The following is a 22,726-nucleotide window of genomic DNA, read 5'->3' as shown; positions in this document are numbered from 1 at the left end:
TAAAAGAGAGCTATTATTTTTCATGATGGTTAGGATTTCAAAGTATTTTATTACTTTTTTTTTTAGTGGTTATTATCCAGAGGTATATGTGTGACATTAAAGACAATGTGATGGGCTCATAAAGTGATGATTTCTGTAGGACAGAATAGGTCCAAAAATGCTCTATGTCAATATTTTATTTTCATTGTATATGGGACATATGAACCTGAATTAATGCATCTACTACCAATTACTGACACAGCACAGACAGCTCATTATACAGGCTTTATTCAAGTAGAGCTTAGGGAGAATGGATAAAAATAAAGAGTCTGAATATTGTGGGAATGCCTAATTTGGCCCTCCACCTGGTATTGGCTAATCATTTGAGGACAGCATGTCCTTAACTCCCTGCCCTCACTTCAGGACTCTCCTTTCTCCCTGACAAGGATGTCTTCTGATTAAGTTCCTCTGTGAATGGCCATCCACCACACCTCCTGAGGATATTAATAATAACATGGGCTTTCTTAACCAAACACTCCTTCTTGGCCTGTCTTCCACTTTAAAGTATCATTCAGGGTAGGTTTGTTGTTCTCATAGGCAACAAATAGAGTTTTAATGTAAAACAGACCTATGTTATCTGTGTAGTATAAGGAGACATTGTCATAGTATTTAAGAGCATGGCTTTGGAGTCAGTCAGACCTGGGTCTAACCCATGAAATAACTGTGACCCTGAACAAGTCAACTCAGTCTTTGCATTTGTAAAAGTGGGACAGACAGGGCACCAATCTTCCTAGCTGTGAGGATCTACTAAGTTAATGTATAGTAAGTACTTAGTGGAGGATCTGGTACATAACCTGAAATAAATGACAGCTATTGCTACCCTTGTGGAGACAACTTTAGATTAATTTTATTTCTTTTACAAGGAAAATAAGATAAAAACAGAGAGGGAGGCAAACCATAAGAGACCCTTAAATACAGAGAACAAACTGAGGGTTGCTGGAGGGGAGGAGAATGGGTGGATGGGCTATATGGGTGATGGGCATTAAGGAGGGCACTTGCTGGGACGAGCACTGGGTGTTATATGTAAGAGTTGAATCACTGGGTTCTACTCCTGAAACCAATTCTACACTATATGTTAACTAACTTGAATTAAAAAAAATTTTTTTTAAAAATAGCTAAATAAACAAACAAACAAACAAACAAACGGATTATGCATGTTTTCATTATAAAAGGGATATGTGGTCAATACTAGCCAGGAGCTCCTGGAGCTCTTGGCACTACTCACCGGAGTACCTGGGATGCCTGGATTGCCGGGAGGGCCTTGGTGCCCGGGGGATCCCGTGGAGCCCTTGTTTCCTGGTGGCCCCACAGGACCTATGGCTCCCTTCATGCCTGGAAGGCCTGGTTTTCCCTGTTCACCTTGTGGGCCTCTGTCTCCTGGAATTCCCTGATCACCCTGTTGAGGAAAAAGTTAATAACACATTAGCTGTGGTTAAGAGTAAGGATCCTGGATTCATCCTGGCACTTACTAGCTGGGGGACCTTGGACAAGTGAATTAAGCCCTCTGTGCCCTAGTTTCTTCTCCCATAAAGTGCAGGGTGATGGAGTCAAGTCAAGTACTTAGAACAATGCATGTACATTGAAAGCACTCAATAAAAAGTTAGTGACAATGTTAGTTGCACTTGGTTGCCAGTCTAGAATGATGACACTTTTGAAAGTCAACAGCGGTGGGTTGCCTGGGTGGTTCAGTCGCTTGAGCATCCGACTTCAGCTCAGGTCATGAATTCATGGTTCATGAGTTCGAGCCCCATGTCAGCTGTGCTGACAGCTCAGAGCCTGGAGCCTGCTTCAGATTCTTTGTCTCCCTCTCTCTTTGTTCCTGACCCACGTGCACTCTGTCTCTCTCTCAAAAATAAATAAAGATTAAAAGAAATAAAAAAAAAAAGAAAGAAAGTCAACAGCAGCTGTCACTTCAGGCCTGGGTCTCCTTGGCAATAATAAAAAAAGATGGCCAAGAGGATTTCATCATCGGGATTTTACAACAAGTAAAACTTCAGGACACTCAGAATCTCTCCCATGTGCTTTTCTCCTTCTTCTTCTTCTTCTTTTCTTCTTCTTCTTCTTCTTCTTCTGCTTCTGCTTCTGCTTCTGCTTCTTCTTTCTTCTTTTTTGCTTTCTCCTGTGTTTCTTCTTTACCTTTAATATTAGAATCTTTATTAGATTCTGTGGGTTAGTTTCTTTATTTGTGTTTTACAATGTGTGTCTGCGTGCATGTGCATACACACATGCATGCATGCTGTGTCCTAAAACTCGTAAGATGAAAAAGGAGAGCCTTTGAAAGGGTTCAAAGCAGGTGCTCGGGGTGGTGATTAAGATCATATACTTAATAACATAAATGAACTATAAGAGAATTCACTGGGTAAAGTGCCATAGTAAATTAGGTATAAGATAATACTAGGTGTGCCCGACTGTGATAAGAAGTTTATTTAATGCTGACTTTTATCCAGTAAGGTGTCTGCTACTGTATGGGTTTGTGCATGAGAGGATAAGGGGGGAGAAGAGGGAGAGAGGTGTATATATGTATCATAGCATGTGTTTCAGTTACAGATATTTCCAATATTCAGTTCCACAATGCCAGGAGGTGATGATCACACCAAATATGATGGAGTGGTACATTGAGGCTGCCCTGTATTTCACTGTGTTATTCTTTTATTTGTGACTACTGTGCAAAGGCCACACTCCATTTATCTTGATTTAAAAAATAATGTAAACAAATGAACAATTACAGTAAACTATCTGATCATGGAATGAAGAGATGTAGAAAGAAGAAAAAGTGGACAGATCTAATTTCAATGCTACTGTCTTAGTTACAAAAACTTATCTGCATACAAGTATATCAACTCACTCACATTTTGGGGAAATACCTGAGATGAGTAAAATTAAAAAATAAATAAGTAAGAGAAACATTAGCACACTTTGATTAATACTCTGATCATGTGCAAAACAGTCAGTCTTCAACATATTAAAACTGTTTTATAACTTAGGCACAAAGATGTTCATTGCAGTGATGTTTACTATTATGGAAAGTGGCAAGAACCTATATATTCAGGAAAAGGAGACTGGGAAAGTGAAATAACGTATGTACAAACAGTGGAATAACACACATTCACTAAAAGTTACATGTATATTTACTGGGATGGAAAGATGGCCGTTATATATTATCTATCAGGTGTTAGGTAAAAAAAGTCATTTACAAAACAGTATGAACACACTTTTGGGAAAACATATATTACTTGTATTGATACATTAGGTATATGTGTATATTACATATAAGAGATAAAAATATGTTCAAAATAGTGCTTGTCCAAGATCAAGAATGCTTATCTCCATGTGGTGGGATATGATTGACTTTTTTCCTTTATATTATCTCTGTTTTCATATGTCCTTCAGTTATCATGGATTGTGTATAATAATAAGTAAAAATGGGTAATTTAGACACCTGTACACAAACACACATGTACACACACTGGAATTCCAGTGAATAAATTCTTGAGTAATCTTGGCAATGGGATGACTCCAACTCTACTAGTTCCGCTTCCCATCTCTCTACCTCCTCACACCACCCCCCTTATTTGACTTAGTGTTCGACGAGGTCAGGCATTCTCAACTAGGGCAACTCTGGTCCCCAGAAGGCATTTGGTAATGTCTGGAGACATTTTGGTTGTAGCAATTGGTGGGAAGGTGGCAGTACTATGTCCAGTGGATAGAAGCCAGGGAGACCGCTTGCCATCCTACAATGCCCAGGATGGACACTTACAGGAAAAGAGTTATTTGCCTCCAAACATCAACAGTGCTAAGGCTGAGAAATCTTAGTCTAGTTAAAAAGAAAATGAGTGATGGTTATAGCAGGAATATGTGTCTGACACAGGAAGATAAAAGCTTTCCAAACTGGAATAGCAGATTAGACTTAGTTCTGAATAAAGGTCATCCTTGTGAGTGTACCTGCCATGTGGCCTGCTTCTGCGTCCTTTAATTGGCCTATATTAGGGCTCGAAGAGATCTTGGATCACATACACCCTAGCCTTTTCATATTGGGGCACTTGTAGGAATCTTAACACATATTGTGTAACTCAAATGATGAGAAAGTTGCAGCAGACAGGCTTAAATAATGATGAGAATAGTAATATACATACACGTTCTCCTTTGGGGCCTCTATCTCCAGGTTTACCCATGATACCCTGAAAAACAAATGTCAACACTAAAAAATCACTGCTTGTCAACATTTTTCCTCAGCCTGCTCAGTCAAGTATTCTGGCAGGTACTGTGGATGAAGTTTTACATTAGAACACTTCTTTTAAGTGGTATTTTCCATACCTGAGTACCTGGTAATCCATCTTTTCCATTTATTCCCTATAAAGACAAAAGATGATCAATATTTCTAATTCTACATTAATAGACATAGTTAAACACAATTAAAGGGTAAAGCTTCAAGGACTTAATCACCATATTTCTGATATTTTGGTGAGGCGGTATGGTGAAACAGAAGACAATGTTGATAGACAGCCATGAGTTCAAATTCTGAGTCTGTTACTGCTAAGTTCTATTTACTTCAGGCAATTTACTTAACCTTAAAAGCATCATCTTTTTTTACTTATAAAGTGAGGATAAAATAATGGCCTTAAAACTAAGGACTTGGTGAAATAACAGAAAATGCCTAGTTCACTGTAAATAGTCCACAGGGTTATTTTCCTTACTTATTCTATTAGGTACATTCTGAACACTAAGGTGTCCCATGGCGTTGAGTGGCTCGTGTGCAGCATTTATTGTTACCCTCTAACAATTTTCCAGCACAGAGAGTCATTCTCAGTAAATGGTCTCAGTTGCTGCTGGGGAAATTTCATAACATGGCCAGAGCATGATCCTACTATGAAATAAACTGTCAGCCAGAGAATGATTTGTTATTTTTCAGTTGGAGAATATGAAAGAAAAGTAAGAAATCTGTAACCATGGTTTTTCAGAGTGTTAAATATTGGCTTTTTCTTAGTAAACTGGAAGTTTTCCGAACTTTACAAGGCAGTTCTGGAGGTGAAAATAAAGCCCCCTGCTCAGAGATGTATAAGACTGAGAGAACTACTGGCTGGGAGATGTAAGAAGGAAAAGCACTTGGGGTCAAATCAAATACCTAGAGTCCAACAGCAGATGTGTTTTGAGATTTGGTTTGAAGAGAGAGATCAAGGTGAGGAAAATGATTTCTTAGCCAGCGGGCAATTGCATGGACATGCTTCTCTGAAAAGCCTGGGGGAGTTTTATTGTGCTGGAATAAATTCTGTGAGGATGGAACTGTAGACAACCATATGTTTTCACTGTTGTAAATTACACTAAAGTCTGTCGCAGCTGATAACCCAACCAAAGTCTCCAACCTTTCTGAGACATTCTGGGAATTATCTAGAGTACTTTAACCAAGAACATGTTACCTGAAGTGTATGGTTCACAGAATTTATTACATCCAGAAACATAAGCAACAAAAATAAAGTGGATTAAGGAGAGGATGTGAAAAAGACAACACCTGTGTCACTTGAATAAAAGAAGATAAATCTAGTGTAAAAATGTAATTCATGCTTTTGGTAACCGTGTAAGAAAAGAAATAACCCTATGGTCTTTTTTTGTTTTTGTTTTGTCTCTTGTAATTCATCAAAGACTATCATATGTGTTCTCCTTTGTATATAAAGGTGTTATTAACTTTCCCTAGGCGAGTACTGCTTTCAGAGATTTTTTTGAATAACCTGTACATATTTGCTTTTCCCTCCCTCACCTCACTTATCTGGAAGAACTCCATCCTTGGGTATAACCAGGTTTGTGTCTACACATGTCCACACTGGAGCAGCTGACTGGTTGAAGAAAACACATAACCTTGCCCACTTGCTCCAATCGAAATGTATGATGGCAGATTGCAGGTAGGCCCTCTGTATTACCAGGCTATTCCGTATTTCCTGATGTGACTCCCTTTCCTTCTCTCCCAAAGTACTCCCTCACAGATTGTGCTGTGTCTTCAAATCTCTAGCATCACCACCCTCACACTCAACTGATGACCGTGACTCTTCTTCCACTGAGAAAATAAATAGGAGAGAACCACCTCACCTTCCTTCCCTCCACAAGATCCACTAACCTACATGTACTTATACACCAACTTCTGCCTGCCTCCCTCCTCCTGTTAAGAAAGAAGAACTGTCCCTGTTCCTTGTAAAAACCAATTTTCACTTCTGAGTGGAATACCAGTCTTCTCCCTCTACTCAAAGTTATTTCCACCCATATGGTATCATCAAAACTTCCCCTCTCAACTGGATCACTCTTACCAAGATATTAGCATGCTGTCACCTCTCCTACTGAGGACCTCCACATTTCTAAATCCAGGGGAGAACTGCCAGCTCTCACATTACTGATCTATATGTTTATCATTTCTCTGTCTTAAAATACTTAGTTCCCTTGACATCTAGGAAACCTCATTCACCTGGTTTTCTTCCTATCTCACTGGCTGTACCTTCTCAGTCTTTTTGCTGGGTTCTTTTCCTAACACTTGAAGTACTCTCTTCCCTTCTGATCTGTAGTCACTCCATTTCATCCAGTCTCAGGTTTAAATACCCAGATGAATCTCTCCAGTCTAACCTCTCCATTAATTCAAGATGCATATATCTACCTTTACTCGACATTTCCACTTGGGTGTCTACAAGTGCTCTAAATTGAATGTGTCCACAACAGAGAATTCTTGGTTTTCCCTCCCAAACCCACCCATTTCCAGTCTTTTCCATTTCATCAAAAGTACCACTGTGACATGGCTGCTCAGACCCCACACCACAGCTTTGACTTGTCTCTCCCTCACACTCCACATCTGGTCCATCAGTGAGTTTGCAGACTCTCCCCTCAATATACCTCCTAAACTACCTTACTCCTCATCATCTCCCTGTTCTCACCATCATAATTTCCCATGGGGATTATGGCATGCTCCCTGACTCTTGTTTTCTTCCATCCTGCTCCCTACAGTCTGCTCTTCACACAGTAGTCAGAGTGATAACTTTAAAATGTACTCCAGTCATTTTCCTTCCCCACTACAAATGCTTCAATGGGCTTCCATCATACTTCAAATGAAATCCAAACTCCATTCATGGGTTAGAAGTTCCTCATGGCCTGGACACCACCTGCTTCTCTCTTGGTATCTTTCCCACTCTTGTTTAGCTTAGTGCATGACTTCATGCCTTTTGCTGTTCTTTCAACACACCAGCCTCACTCCTCGATGGCCATTTCTCTTCCTTGAAACAATGTCTCCCACAACCACTCCAAGGTTTGATCTCTCACTTAATGCAGGTCTTTGCTTAACTGGCATACCTTTTTCAACTGCTCTATTTAAATGCTACTCCAGTGCTTCACCCTGCTTAGGGCTTTTTCTACCTGAAATTGTGTGTGCATGTGTATTTATTTGTGTGTTGTCTGTGTTCCTATACTAGAATGTAAACCCATGAGTTGCTAGCCTTTAGTAGGTGCTCAAGAAATAGTTGTTGAATAAACAAATATACTAGAATGTAAACCCATGAGTGCCTAGCATTTTAGTAGGTCCTCAAGAAATAGTTGTTGAATAAACAAATTGCTGTTTGCATAATCCCCTGGGCAAGCATTTAGGGAATGGTCAGGGGCTGGGATAGGGAGTTGGTAATAAGAGGTGAAGGGGGAGGCAGGGTTTGAAACTATTTATTGAGTGCCTCCTGTGGCCAGGCACTGGAAATGCTTACCACATGTCATGTTACTTAAGTGATTCACAAAACCCTTTGAGTCACAATTCAAACCCATATCTTCCTGACTCTAAATTGCATATGCTTCCTGTATTTTCATATTGCCTTCTCTGTGGAGATAGTGGCCAGGGAACGCTCAGACCCAGAAGGTCTGAACCAGCCTCACGAACTCTGTGCTGCTTGTTCACCTTCAGTACCCACCTTCTCCTAATAGCATTCCCTCCCCACACACACCATGGCAAATAAACAAGCAAAAGGAGCAGTGACCTCTAAAGAGTAAACTTGACAGTGGGATGGGTGTCATTCATCTTTATGCCCTCTCCCTCATGGCCCAGTACATCCTTAGCAAACAGCAGAGACTAGATGAAAGTATGTTTAATTGAGCTGAATTAGTAAGAATGATCATTACAACGTTACATCAATATATATCAGTAACCAAGAGCTCTTTTAGGACACTAAAGGATGCTATATTTAGAAGCATGATTTATGAAAGTATAAGAACAAGGTCCACAGATAAAGAAAGGTATCTGAGAAAACAGCTTCTACATTGATTTTTAGCTTAGCACCCAGGAGTTATATCTGCAAGCCTTCAGTTTCTTTATATTTTAGGACGTGACAGGCCATTTTATTTTTTAACTCTGAGAACATCAGACTTAAGAAATAATGAATCTAATTTCCTGACACTTAAAACAAAACAAAATCTCACTTTTCCCGTCATCGTTAAATACATAAAGATACTTCAGAGAGAGCTAGGACACCCCCAAAAGGGAGAGTCACACTCCCTTAGACACAACAAATGTCAGATTTTCTGAGGAGATAGGCGAAGAGGCAGTGCTTAGAATAGTTCTCAAAATGGCAAAATTTAAATAGTAAAAAGTACTTACTGGCCTTCCTGAGGGTCCTTCTGGTCCAGGGAAACCTATATCTCCAACAGGTCCTCTGTCACCCTATAGACATGTCACAGACAAATGTTAATTGCTCAGAAAAACTGTAAAACCACATGAAGTAAGTTAAGTAAGTGGCTCGCAACTCACCGGTTCCCCTGGAACTCCGGGAGGCCCTGGGGCTCCAGGTTTTCCCTGGGAAATCAAATCAAGGGGAAACATTAGGAGCCAAATTATTGCACAATGCCATGTACTCCCCCTGCTCGCCCCCGCCCCCCACCACCTGTGAATCTAATGTGCAGCCAGGGCTGTGGCTCTTTATACTACAATGGCATTCCTAATGGGACAGAGTCCGTGGGGACATACACTTGACTCTGGAGGCTCCAAGGTACAGACTAGAATGCAGTTCTCTAATGTACCTATGTGTGGATGGCAGAGGGGTAGGAGGGGAGGATAATATCTTTGAAAATACTAAACCAGTGTATCATCATTAGTGAAAATCCATCTTGTGCCTAATTGACTAGCAGCTCTTCTTTACTTTGGTGGTTGGGAGGACACAGAGAGTCAAAGAAATCTTTCCTAGATTTTGCATTTTATAAGAGGATTTTTAAGTTCATAGTAGGCTAGCCTGAAAAAAACCACATATTCAGCTTGAAAAGCCATGTTTGGTTGAAAGGGAAAGGACAAGACTGATTTGTTCCAACACACATGGCTTTGAGGACTAACAATTGAGAAACATTAGGTAGGGAGACCACTGGGAGGAAAAAGGGAAGAAGATGGTCCAGCAGAGACTAGAAGTGAGAAGTACCCAAGTGCCCAGACCAAACTTAAAGATGTTGGCTTTGAGACGGAACCACCTCCTATCCCTTAGACCTAACATGGATAGAAAAATAAATAACGAAGGGATGTAGGTATGTGGCTGAGGCTGCAGAAACACAAGTAGGTTCCCCAGTAGAGAATCTGAAAGAGGGAGGGCCTTTTTCCCCTCTTGCTGTTTAGAACTCTGGGAGGAGCCCCCGTCACAGGCACAGATATGGCTGAGTGGTAGAAGCTAGGCAGACACAAGGCCTGACAGAGCATCCCTGGTTCCATAGGCTCTGTGGAACTCCTGAAGCTCCCATGGGCCGGAATTGGGGATGTGCTACAGCTGAGAAGGCTAATGTCCAGCATGGTCTTGGCATAGAACACAAGGGGTAGAGTGCTTGGGCCTTGAGATCTGACACAAAGGGATTAGGAACTTGATAGCAGGCAGCAGCAACACCAAAGGTCAGGTGGAGCTCAGAGGACCTGGGGGAGAGCATGCTGTGTGGAGGTTTTCCCTCACTGCCGGCACTGACAGACACTTCCTCCTCTACACCCACATGTCATCCTGGGAAGAAGCGGGAGAAAAAGCCCAGGAGAAATCTCTGGATGAACTTGAATATACTAGAAAGGGATAGACTGATCTCTTCTTAGGAAGAGCAGGATTGGGTCTCCTTGGTACTCAGCAGAGTGATCATAATGAGTCTGAGTAGGCAGGTTTCATCTCTGCTGCAACATGAATAATCCCCTTAAATCTGTTTTGTTGTAGTAAAATGTACATAACATAAAATTTACCAGCTTAATCACTTTTAAGTGTACAATTCAGTACATCCATACTGTTGTGTAACCATCACCACTATCTCCAGAATCTTTTGAGTATTTTATTTCTTGAATCATAGTAAGATCCACTCTAAAAAAAATTAAGTTGCATTTTTAATTATACAGTTGTATACATGCAATGAGTAAATCTCTATGCCTTCTTTATTTCTGTAATTGTCAGTTAATCCTCTTAATTATGAGATAAGAAAACTGCATTCTAAGTAAATGTATAGGATCTTTAGACAGCCAAGCCCCTTATTTCAATCATGCTGTATCCTTCAAAAATATCTTTGGAGGTCTTCATTTGGATTGCCTTTTGAGCCTGTCACTCACTTTTTCAATACTTTCATTGGTTGCCAATATTTTTCCCCTTATATACATATGTAATTTAGGGTCATAGCCAGAAGTAACTTTTAGTCATACCTGGGTGAATACAGTGGGAACTAAGCTTCATGATACCACGTGTAAACAAAAACAGGGTATGAATATAAGCGGGGCAGGTTGTAGGGGGCTCAGGGCAATTCTGGAAACAGAATTCCAAATATGTTGCTAGGAATAGTCATGATTAGGGGACAGGAGAAGGAATGGGATTAGGTGTGAATTTACTTTTAGGAACAATACTTTCTTGTATAAAAAATCCTGACATGCTTGCTAAAGAAAATATTTTCATGTTACTTTTCAATTATACTAACGAATATTTACTTTGATCTAGAATAGCTAAATAAGGGGATTCCTCCTCTATAAAGGATGATTTTCTGCAGAGTATGAATGGGTTTTAAGTTTTTGTTATTAGACTTAACCACTAAATAGAGTAAAGCAGAGTGGCCACTGGCCTTTTAAAGGATAGAGGTGGTGGGTGGTGGTGAGCGCCAGCGGGTAGTGATGGATGTTCTGGGTGGTGTTTGTTCTTAGTAGGTGTCAATGAGTGGTTGTAAGTGGGGATGGTAAGGCCCTTTCTTATCTGTGTTCTTATGACTTAAGTACATAGTTTGCATTGACTTTCCTTCCCTGGGCCTACCCTGCAGGGGCACTGAGCGACAGTAAGTGGGCTCTTATTCATAAAGCATGGCCACAAAATTTTAATTAGAGCATCATGAATGAAGATCAGAGCGATCCCTAGGGCTCAGAGAAATGCTTTCAACCTTTCCTGGAGTACTTCCTATTCATTTGAAAAGACCTTGATGAGATTAAAACATTTGACACCAGAGAGCAACAAAAATGATTGAGAGGCTGGAAGGGCTAGTTTACGAGGAAACATTAGCAGCAGTAAAGATCTGTTAATAACACCAGGCCTAGGGAAAACTCAAGCAGATTGTAGCTTAATACCAAGAACTTGAAGTACATGCCTGAGCACAAGAACTTTGCCTTTTGAGGGCCAAGAAACCTTAAATGAGACAAGAACACAGAAACAAAACAAGCTCCCCAAATTTGGTTTTGTGTACTAACATATTGGCACCAGTAACTGGGCATTGCCTTCCCCACCGTTTACATGAGTTGGGAAGGAAAAAGAAAAAGACAAAAAATAAGAAAAATGCAAAGAGGAAAGGAGCATTCTTGAGGATGGACAGGGATGAATGGGGTTTTATTTTTTTAACTGGATGTTTCCAGAACCTAATGGAGATTAGGCAGGAGATATCATGATTAGGTAGGAGATCAGAAGGAGATTAGGTAGGAGGTACCATGTGCTCCTCAGCCATTTTGCTCCCTAGCTATAGATTTGCTGTGGAGATGGAACTTCTTCTCTGTGAAAATAACATGAGATACTCTGGACTCACCGATATTCCGGCTATTCCTGGGGGACCTGCTGGGCCCCGATCTCCCTGTTGGGATTAAAAAAAATTGCTACTTATAATGATATCGATAGAATCTTTACCTATAAAATTAGTGCTCAAATAATCATTTGGATTTGGTAAAGCTTTTCTTTGGTATTGATAAGCATTATCAATATCATCAGATGGGAAAATAAAATGAGCAGCTAACTGAATTTGTTAAAACTTGTTCCCCTCCATAAAACTAAAGCAAATAAGAATCTTAATGAAAATAAGCATTTAGGTTATTTCTATTACCTATTTTTAATAGGACTCCACACATACAGCTAAAATTAGTCAAGACAGTATTTTTATTCCACATATTCAAAAGTAATCCATTATCAATATTTAAAACAGAGAGCACATTGAATGTCTTCTAAAAAGTTTTCCCCACACCTGCCTTATTGGATGTAGGGTTAGAATAAAAATATTTAGAACAAGAAATTTTGTAGTTCTCTCATTAGGCCATTAGAAGATCTCCTGAATTGCTCTCAACAGTGGAGTGACTCAACTCTTTTTCCAAAGGCAATGTGGTATTTCAGATAAAGCTGACGATGCTAAAAGTACTAATGATTATATATGGGATAATAAAATGGCAATTTTTGTTGAGCAGAACCTACATTAAAAAACTTCATAACTTCACTCGGGGACATAAAAGAAGACTTGATTAAATGGAGAGATATGTTTTGTTCTTGGAGGGCAAGACAATGTTGTAAAGGTGTCATTGCTACCCAAACTAATTTATAAATTTAATGCAATTCTTATGAAATTGCAGCTAGATCAGATGATATTAAAGTTCACTTGGGATAATGAATAAATGAAAAGATAAAAGAAAATTAAAAGAAGAACAATAAGGAGATTAGCAATACCAATATTTAAACATACAATAAAGCTTTAACAATTAAAATAATGGAATATTGGCATAAGATTAAGCAGTATATCAATGCAATATAAAAATGTTACATAACCTCAGAAATAGACCAACATCCATAACAGGATTTTAGTAAAGGAGATGTATTATTCAACAAATAGTGCTAATAATTGAATAGTTTCCTTGAAAAAAGTTTAATTCCTCTCCTTATGTTATACTCCATATAAATCCCATATAGATTGAGTAAATAATAAAATAATATGAAGTACAAGAAAACTAGAAGAAAATGCTAAGTGACTACCTGATTTTGGTTGAGAATAAAAATAAAAGGAACTCAATGCATAAAAGCAAAACAAGAAATCACAAAGGAAAATCATTTGCTATTTGACTACATAAAATTTATATTTACATATACAATAAGATTAAACATGAAAATGAAAGGCCGGATTGACTAGGATATAAACCCTAACATATGAGATAGAAGTAATATCTTTAATATATAAAGCATAGCTATAGTCAAATAGAAAGAACTAATAGAATAGTAGGTAAACAGTATGAACAGATAATTCTTGTCAGATTCACTCTGCTCCTTTTAAGCAATGGGATTTTTACCCATGAAATGAATAAATTGGAACTTTTCATTCAATGGAAACTTGTGTATATCTGAAAAGGTTAACATTAAGGGGCCTTCTCTTGGATAATATGGTTCTCCCAACAGTGAGGTCTAGCAGTTCTTTGAACCACTCCTCTAACCATCTTGCCTCTTATTTCCATTGTTGTATTTGAGACTTTGTCAGTAAGAATAACTGTAACCCCTCCATAATGTCAATTTCATAAATTATGATATTGGACCACCATAGTTTTAACTACTCTCTTGAGTACCTTGGACTCCCAAACTTTTGATGCCACCAAGACTGCGAATCCATTGAACAGATTTTTCATTATCCATCAACTCACTAGATGGCCTCTCTCTCTTATTTATTTAGTTTAAATTCTATGGTCACTTGCTATAATCACTCCCTTTGTACACGACTGACTCTCTTGCCCCATTCTTGCTTCTAGTACTCACCTGTCAAAACCGGAAACTTGTTTAAATCTATGTCTTTACCCTAGTGTACATGCTGGACGAGATCTCCCTGACTAGTCTCACTTCAGTTTATGACCATGAACCTCAGTGGGGAGGGTGGAGGGCCTAGGGCTGCCGACTCATCATACTCTGTGGTCCCTGGACTCTCCTTTTCTCTTAGAAGACCCTCTCCTTAAATCTCCAACCTCTTCTCACTCAACTTCACTCTCAGATGATGAACTTTTTCCTCCATCTCTTAGAAAATTTAATCAATCAGAAAAGAACTCTACAGACCCCAACCAATTCTTCTTCCAATGTATCAGCATCTGTATCCCTATACTCTTTTTTCCACCTGTTACCATAGATCAACTATTCATTTCCTCTCTGAAGCCAAACCTTCTATTTATATATTAGTTCCCATTTTATTTTAGCTATTTGAGAATGTCATTCCAGAAATTCTCCCCTCTCCTCCTATATCATCACTGCCCTGACCCTTTCTACTGGATTATTCCTTTAGCATATGACTATTATGATATTTCTATGGTCCATTCCTAAAATCCATTTTATAAAACCTTAACCTACTTCCCCCAGCAGCCCCCAGCCCATTTCTTTGCTTTCCTTTACAGCAAAACTCCTTGATCATTGTTTATACTGTATTTGCTTTCTCTAATTCTTTTTTCTTATTCTCTCTTAAATCTATTAAATCCAACAGTTGCTCCTACCAAAATAATGAAGTAATAATTATTATTCCTAAACCTCTATATTGATAAATCCAATGGTTAATACTTGGCCATCCTACTTGACCCCATCCCCATCATACTTGACCTATTTGCAGTGTTTGAGACAAGTGATCACTTCCTTTACCTTGATACATTATCTTCGCTTGGCTTTCAGGACACCTAGTTTTCCTCCTACCTCCTGGTCATTTCATCTCAGTTTCCCTTGGTCATTCTTCCTTTTCTTCCTGATCCCTTTATGTTGGAGGCCTCAGGGCTCATCCTTGGTCCTTTCCTCTTTTATGAAATCTACTGTCATTCCCCTGGTGATCTTATCAAGTCTTCTGGTTTTAAACTTGGTTGTTCCAAGCATATAGATATCCCAGCATGCTCCACTGACTCCTTTTTCAAACTCCATGCCTTCATATTGTGTTGCCTACTCACTACTTCTATTTTTCTTTCTAGTAGATACTGCCAAATTTGACCTCATGTCCAAAATTATACTGATCATCCTCACCCTGTCTACACAGCCTCTGCCTATTCCTCATTTCAGGTGATGACTTCCCCATCATGCCAGTTTCTCAGGTCAAAAAACTTGGGAGTCATCCTTGACTCCTCTTATTTGGTTCTACCTTCCCAGTATATCCAGATTCTAGCCACTCCTCACTATCTCCACCATTTCTACTTTGATCTGAGCCAACCTGTACTATGGGAATAGTCTTCTAATAGGCTTGCCTGCTTCCACTCTCGCTTTCCACCTGCAGGCCTATCACCCTGAACTGACTGAGCCACCCAGGTGCCTCTATGTTCTAATACATCTTGAACCAAGGTGAGTTTACTGATAACATGTTTGAATATCACAGCAAGTTAAATTGCTAGACAAGTTTTTAAATACTTATTCTCAATCTATACTTACCTTGCCACAGGATCTATAACAGAATTTGCAGACTGGCACTGGTCCTCTCTGGCTACATTTTGAGTAGTATTGCCTTGTGTGACCACATGGCTGGGCTACACCTTACTTCTACCCCTACCTCTCTGACCTCATCTACCACTCTCTCTTTCCCTCATTCCCCTGGTCTCCTTTGGTGTAGCAGCAATGCTCACGTTTCAGGGCATTTAGACCTGCTATTTACTGTTTCACAAAATTGTATACATTTATGGTATGCAGCTTAATGATTTGATATATTCATACACTGTAAAATATTCACCAAAATTAAGCTAGTTAACATCTCTATCACCTCACGTAGTGGTAAGAACACTTAGCAAATTTCAAGTAGATGGTAAAGTATTACTACCTATCATCACCATGCTATACACTAGATTCTTCTTTCAGGGTTGAGGGGACTTGGCTATCTCTCCCTCATGCTTTTAAGTCTTTGCTCAGATCTTGCTTTCTCAGACTCCTATTTACAGACCCCTCTCCTTTAGCACATGTGAGCCCCCTTAACCGGTTCTTCTTTCTCCTTCTTTCCACAGTACTTACCAACATTTATTATTTATTTATGTTTATTTTAGTTTCTGTATCCCCTTCCTAAAAAGTAAGTTCCTCGAAGGCAGAGATTTTTGTCTGTTTTGTATTCTTAGGTATCTAAGCCTAAAACAGTTCCTGGTCCAACAGGAGGTGCTCAATAAACATTTTTGAATGCTGAATCTGTGCCATTTTTAACCCCTGTACTTACCTTTATACCTGGAAATCCTTCTAGTCCTGGCAACCCCATTGCACCAGGTTCTCCCTGTTAAATATGAACATAGGAAATTCAGAAACAATGACCAATAAAGTTTTTTAAGCATTGGTTTCAAACACAAAGATTTTTTTCTTTGCCAAAAAAGTATCCCCTCAAACATGGATTAGCAATTTAGCAAGTAATCTGTATGCTCTATTTTCAAACATCTGCATTCTTGCATTTGGTGTTTGTAAACAGTTTGAGGATTAAGCTAGTCCCTGGAGAAGTATGAATATAATTTCTGATTAATTATTTTTATTCTGATTAAGAATCTAATTAGAACAAATCCCTCTAGTCAGTGATAATGCCAATTTCAATAAGAATTAAAGGAAAGGCTGGGCTTTAATGAAGTTTGCCTATTTGTGAGGTACCCAGGGATGCTAGATGACCAGAGAATATGGCTAAACTCTTTAAGAGCAGAGGAAGATGAAGGTCTGATAGTAAAGTTGACCATCTTTCAGTATTCTCCACAGCAGGACATGAATTGTGAATGCTTCAGAGGGTGGTCCAGAAGCAGCATCTCCGGTGATTCTAAAAGTTATAGCTCAAGCTCATGGGTCACTGGGAGAAGATAGGCAAGCATTTCCATTAAAACAAATCTTTTACATATTCTAGTGGATGGTCCCAGGCCAACTGGAGACTGCAGGTTCTCAAGGAATATATTTAGAAAAGTTACTTTTGGGATGAGCACTGGGTGTTGTATGGAAACCAATTTGACAATAAATTTCATATATTGAAAAAGAAAAAGAAAAGTTAGGTGAAGGACACTGCTAACTTTGAGCAAATAAACATTAAGGCTTTTAAATTAAGAGAGATAAAGTAGGTAGTTGTTTGATACATCTTTGTTAATGAATTAATGTTAACTGCAAATATTTTCTTAGGACACTGGATGCTTTCAACATAATCACATAGAAAAGGAGCTTTCATTCTCTGTAAGTATATTTTTGCATGCATAATTCTACTCTGCCTCAAAATATGACAAAGGCTCCAACTTCCATTATTATTTATGATACTGTCCTTATTACAGAATACTTAATGAACAGGCAGATGACTTGATACTTCTCATGCCTTAGAAATCTTTTTAAAGGTCCACTAATATGTAACCTGTCAATCAGACGAAAAAAAAAAAGATGTTCAGATTCTATTCTGCATAAAGCTCTGTAAAAGAGGTCCTGGGTTATTGACAAAGGAAATGAGCTTTTTGATTCTCTTTGTTTACATTCTCAACAGTCCTTAGGTGTTGAGGAAGGTGGTCACCCAATCAATCAATATTTATTTGAAAGTACTTAATAATTAAATATTTAATTGAAGCTGCTTATAAATTAAATACCAAAGGAATTAAACGGGGAACCTCAGAAGATAAATTCAATTAAGGGTAATTTTTTTCTATAAAGGTTTACTGAGAAGATTAGAAAGAGTGGTGTACATTTACCGTCATGGCAAACGAAGGATGCCGAAGAGTAAATCTCCCCCGCCCCCCACTGCCAAGTGACTTTTTCATTTTCTACTCTGACCTATAATTCTACCATTCCTGGCTTATTTTTATGGTAAGAAAGTATTATTTCTCTGTAGGGGACAACTGGTGTGAAATGAAGGGAGGTGCATGGTAGTGGTGACAGAGGGCCCAAAGAATCATTTCAAGGGTATATGTAAGATAAACCTGAGGGTTTACACAGTGTTTATTTCATTATATTCCAGATTTCTGTTTTTTGCTTCACCCACTTAAATCACATCTCTAAGAGCAAGGAACATCCTTCAGTCAGTTTTTATTCTTTATCTTTTGTTGTAGCTAAGAAATTTGAAGCTTAATTCCTTCAAAGTCTACTCAAATCTGTGTAAATTTTTGTTGCTACCTGTTTTCCAATCCAAGTGAATTATAACTTATTCTTTATTATAATACTTTTAAAAATATGTTATGACCTTGATATGCAATTATTAATGAAAAACTTGAAAGAATATTCCAGAAAAGTCAGTGTGAAGTCTAGGTGCCTCTACATGATTCAGAGGGGCTGTGAGTCAGTATGAGAGGGAAAGACCAGGAAGAAACTTTTATCAACAAGATAAAAGAAATTTGAAGTTAGAGTGGAGGATATGATTGGTGAAAGCATAAAAGTTGTTAACAGATAAAAGGGGGGCTACATGAATAAGAAAACAAAGGAAACTTCTAAATTACATTATTGGGGTTCAGAAACTGGTACTATCTAAATTGAAATTATGCTTTCAGAGGTAAAACTGGCTCTTAATATATATTGGCCAATAACAAAATATATGTGCTTTAATGCATGTCCTTTGAAAATATATTTAGATATGCAAAGATTACCTTGTATGCTTCTTGTGGTCTTTAAAATTTACTCATCTAGTTTTACTAACGTGTGTTGTAATGAAAGGGACTTAATTTTTTTCACATGACAATGGAAAATAATTTGAAAACTTTATTTCAGTTTCAGGCATATCTGATTTTCAGGCATACTGTATAAATCAAGGTTAAAATGTTAACACAGTGCAATATGAGAGAACATATTCAAGGACATATGCTTGAGAAGAACATGACAGGAAAAACTACCAAGGAATAAAGGGAATCTAATAAATTTGGCAGAACCTTCAGAATGATGCTCCATGGCTGAGAAGGATGCTTGAGAACAACTGTTACCCTCTGGGTAGCTGGGGACATGATCTCTTCTTCCCGTGCTGAGTGTTAACCTCCTGATACACCTAATAAGCAGGTTTATGACAGCATACTGCATTTCCTACAGAGTAACTGCCTAAGACATTCAAAGCAAACACACAGTCCCTTTCTTTTTGGGGGGAGGGGTAGGGAGAGGCTGGGTATATATTAAGGAATTCCTTTCCAGTAAGTATTTCTCTCCCACAATCTACCTAACACTGAGTTAACCATCAAAATAATGCTAGCAGAAAAAAGTGCTCCATTTATTAGGAACTGCATTCGTGCCTTCCTCCATCACAGGGCGATTCTGAAAGTATCCTAATAAAAGAGACAAATGCCAAAGGCAGTGGCATCAAGACCAAAGCATCTTAAAAATGAACACATTGTTGGTATTTCCTTGGTTTCCTGCCTCCTGCTTCCAACATGTTAACTGATGAACATCTGAGAAGACCGGCTATCTTTTCCGGATGCTCTTTGTTCAAACTTTAATAAAGACTTATTTTTTAAATGACACAAAGCATGGGAACATACATACCACTGGGCCAGGGTCTCCTTTTGGGCCCTACAAGAAAAACATGGGAAGTCACTTTGAAAATAATGATGGAAAAGCAAAATAATAGAATGTAGAGCATTTTAATACAATTTGTTTTATACACAGGAAATATCTGCAGGTTTTATTTTGCTACGGTTTGGATTTGAAGAATAAGATGAAGAAACATAACTTGATGGAACCCTCACGAGTGTGACTGCTTGGACACTGATTTTGTTCTTAGATGTACAATCTAGAAAGTGACACCACCATGCAGAATGCTGTTTTTCGTGATTTAGGCTGTGTATGTTTGCTCTATTTATTAAATTGGTTATCATTTATTTCCTACTGCATAAGATTTTGGTTATATTTGTAACATGTATTTTTTTCAGTGAACTTAGGAGTTGTTCGTTTACTTATTGTGGCTGTTCAGCTAAAGTATACTTGGTAATGAACAGCTGTACTCACAGGGGGGCCAGGGGGGCCCGGAAAACTGGGAACATTCACACCTCCCTTCAAAAAAGAAAGAACACGGTGAGAACAATTTACAGCAACTCATCACTGGAAAATAATTTTACATAATTACAAAAGTAAATACCTGGATTTTATATAAACTGCTCATTCCATTTCCTTCATTGAATGATACACCCTTAGGAAAACGATGAGATAAAGAATTATTCTTTTTTTAACTTAATAGTCTATCTTTTATCTTTTTACCAAATGATATTTCTCCGATTTTACTTTAGAAAGGGAGTTTAGGGGCGCCTGGGTGGCGCAGTCGGTTAAGCGTCCGACTTCAGCCAGGTCACGATCTCGCGGTCCGTGGGTTCGAGCCCCGCGTCGGGCTCTGGGCTGATGGCTCAGAGCCTGGAGCCTGTTTCCGATTCTGTGTCTCCGTCTCTCTCTGCCCCTCCCCCGTTCATGCTCTGTCTCTCTCTGTCCCAAAAATAAATAAACGTTGAAAAAAAAAAAATTTAAAAAAAAAAAAAAAAAAAAAGAAAGGGAGTTTAATGCTACAAGTATAATAAAACCAAGTTTCTATTGTTGGCTTTTCAAAAGAAAATGTGTGTGTGTGGTGGGGGGCGGTGTGTGGGGAATGGAAAGGAATGTGAGCTGTACCTGGAGCACAGAGAGACTTTCAGTGAGGGTGTGATTAATGTTCGGGTCTGACAGATAAGACGCTAATGCATTCAGAGGAAAATACTATTTGCTCATTAAAATTCAGTTTCTGAATTGCCAATTTATGCTCACTGTTTACAGCCCGGTGACCTGCAGGCTATAACACGGTAGTACTGATGAAGATGTGAACAGGGAGCAATTTGGCTACTGAAAAGTAATTTTTTTCTACGGTCTCTTCATAGTAAGTAGAAAATTAAAGTAAATGGGGGAAATGATGTTACTCACAACCCTTTGTGGATGTTTCTACAAAAATATATTCTGTAGAACAAAAGGGAATAAGAACTTCCTAATAAATCTGACCTGTGAATAGAAAGCCCCCTGGTAACTAACAGAAAGATAACTAAATTGAGAATCTAAAAAATCATACAGTTTGGGGGCGCCTAGGTGGCTCAGTTGGTTGAGCATCTGGCTCTTGGTTTTGGCTCAGGTCATGATCTCACAGTCATGAGATCGAGCCCAGAGTTGGGCTCCACACTCACAGCTCGGAGTCTGCTTGGGATTCTCTCTCTCCCTCTTTCAAATAATAAATACATTTTAAAAATTCATACATTTTGGCATTCAGGCAAAATTTTCATATAAAAATTTAACTGGGGCCTTTTATCCTTCTTTTAAAAATTTCCCAAAGAATCAACAACCTGCATTTTTCCCTTTTGTGATTTCCACATTTCAGTTACGAAACTGAAGAAGCCATCATTTCATTGTTTTTGGGTGATGGTGGCCAATGGTGTTCAGTGAATGGGATTTGCATACATCTTCAACACACTAGTGATGGAAGGAAAAATGTTCCATTCATTTATTCCTTTATTATTTCACTCACTCATTTGACAATTGTTGAATGTCTACTGTATTTTAGTGTGCTGAGTCCTTGTCAGATGAAAGATATTTTTGTCTGAGATTTCCAGAGAAGGTTTCTCATAAGAGACAATATGTAACTTATCTTGAACAGTGAATAGTTTTGAAGAATTCAGGGGGAAGAAGATTTCCTAACCCCATGTAAAATATAGGTCCCTTTTGTGAATTCATGCTAATTTTGATTATTATGTCCACAGGAGAGGGAGTGAATTTTAGGATTTGAGCCCCAAATGCTTTGTACCTTGCTTCTTTGTTAAGGGAAAAGGCAAGTGAACAAAATGAACAGAGTTAAGAAAACAGAGTGCAAATCTTATTTATGTGCATAAAGTGTGTGACTGCATGCAGCCTAATAACATATCTTTCTTGCCTTCAGAAAGATGAATTCTGTCCCTTCTTAGGTGAGTTTGGTTTCTTAAAATATTCCTGTGAGGTAGGGTGGAAAAGAACATTTGGCCTGGACCAAAGCTCTGCTGTGATTTAAGCGTGGCCCCACATGAGGGCAGACTTGCTACGGAGAGTGGTACCTCTCCTCTCCACAGTCTCCCTGACAAAGTGCACATCTGTCTCAATCGCAGGCATGAAAACATTGATGGCTCTCGTACATTTTATTTGCTATGTGCTATATAAATAGAATTTCTCTGCATCTCTGGGGCGCCTGGGTGGCGCAGTCGGTTAAGCGTCCGACTTCAGCCAGGTCACGATCTCGCGGTCTGTGAGTTCGAGGCCCGCGTTGGGCTCTGGGCTGATGGCTCAGAGCCTGGAGCCTGTTTCCGATTCTGTGTCTCCCTCTCTCTCTGCCCCTCCCCCGTTCATGCTCTGTCTCTCTCTGTCCCAAAAATAAATAAACGTTGAAAAAAAAATTAAAAAAAAAAAAGAATTTCTCTGCATCTCAGACATTGTGGATGATAATGAACACATATAGCATAACACCAAATTCTGTACCAACTCACATAGCCAGAAGGGAGCTCTCTTTAAAGCCCCTTTTTCTGTATGAGGCTCATTGAGGTTAAATGACTCTCCCAGGGTCTCTCAGGTAGGAAGTGGAGAGT

General features: G+C 38.8%; 1 protein-coding gene across 1 annotated transcript in view; it reads right to left on the bottom strand.

Moving 5' to 3' along the window:
• COL19A1 (collagen type XIX alpha 1 chain) overlaps positions 1-22,726 on the bottom strand; it is a 350,833-nt gene that overhangs the window by 25,606 nt on the left and 302,501 nt on the right. Inside the window, exons 39-48 of the mRNA XM_040473872.1 lie at positions 20,245-20,295; positions 20,115-20,159; positions 19,653-19,679; positions 16,408-16,461; positions 12,040-12,084; positions 8,795-8,839; positions 8,645-8,707; positions 4,354-4,389; positions 4,173-4,217; positions 1,265-1,435 (exon numbers count right to left, since the gene is read on the bottom strand). Of these exons, the coding sequence (XP_040329806.1) occupies positions 1,265-1,435; positions 4,173-4,217; positions 4,354-4,389; positions 8,645-8,707; positions 8,795-8,839; positions 12,040-12,084; positions 16,408-16,461; positions 19,653-19,679; positions 20,115-20,159; positions 20,245-20,295 (582 nt within the window). The remainder of the gene's footprint in view (positions 1-1,264; positions 1,436-4,172; positions 4,218-4,353; positions 4,390-8,644; positions 8,708-8,794; positions 8,840-12,039; positions 12,085-16,407; positions 16,462-19,652; positions 19,680-20,114; positions 20,160-20,244; positions 20,296-22,726) is intronic.

Source organism: Herpailurus yagouaroundi, unplaced genomic scaffold (genome assembly GCF_014898765.1).
Source record: "Herpailurus yagouaroundi ecotype Mexico unplaced genomic scaffold, PumYag 139, whole genome shotgun sequence".
NCBI lineage: Eukaryota > Metazoa > Chordata > Mammalia > Carnivora > Felidae > Herpailurus > Herpailurus yagouaroundi.
The sequence above is the reverse complement of the archived record's forward strand: the minus strand, read 5'-3'. Positions and strand labels throughout refer to the sequence as shown.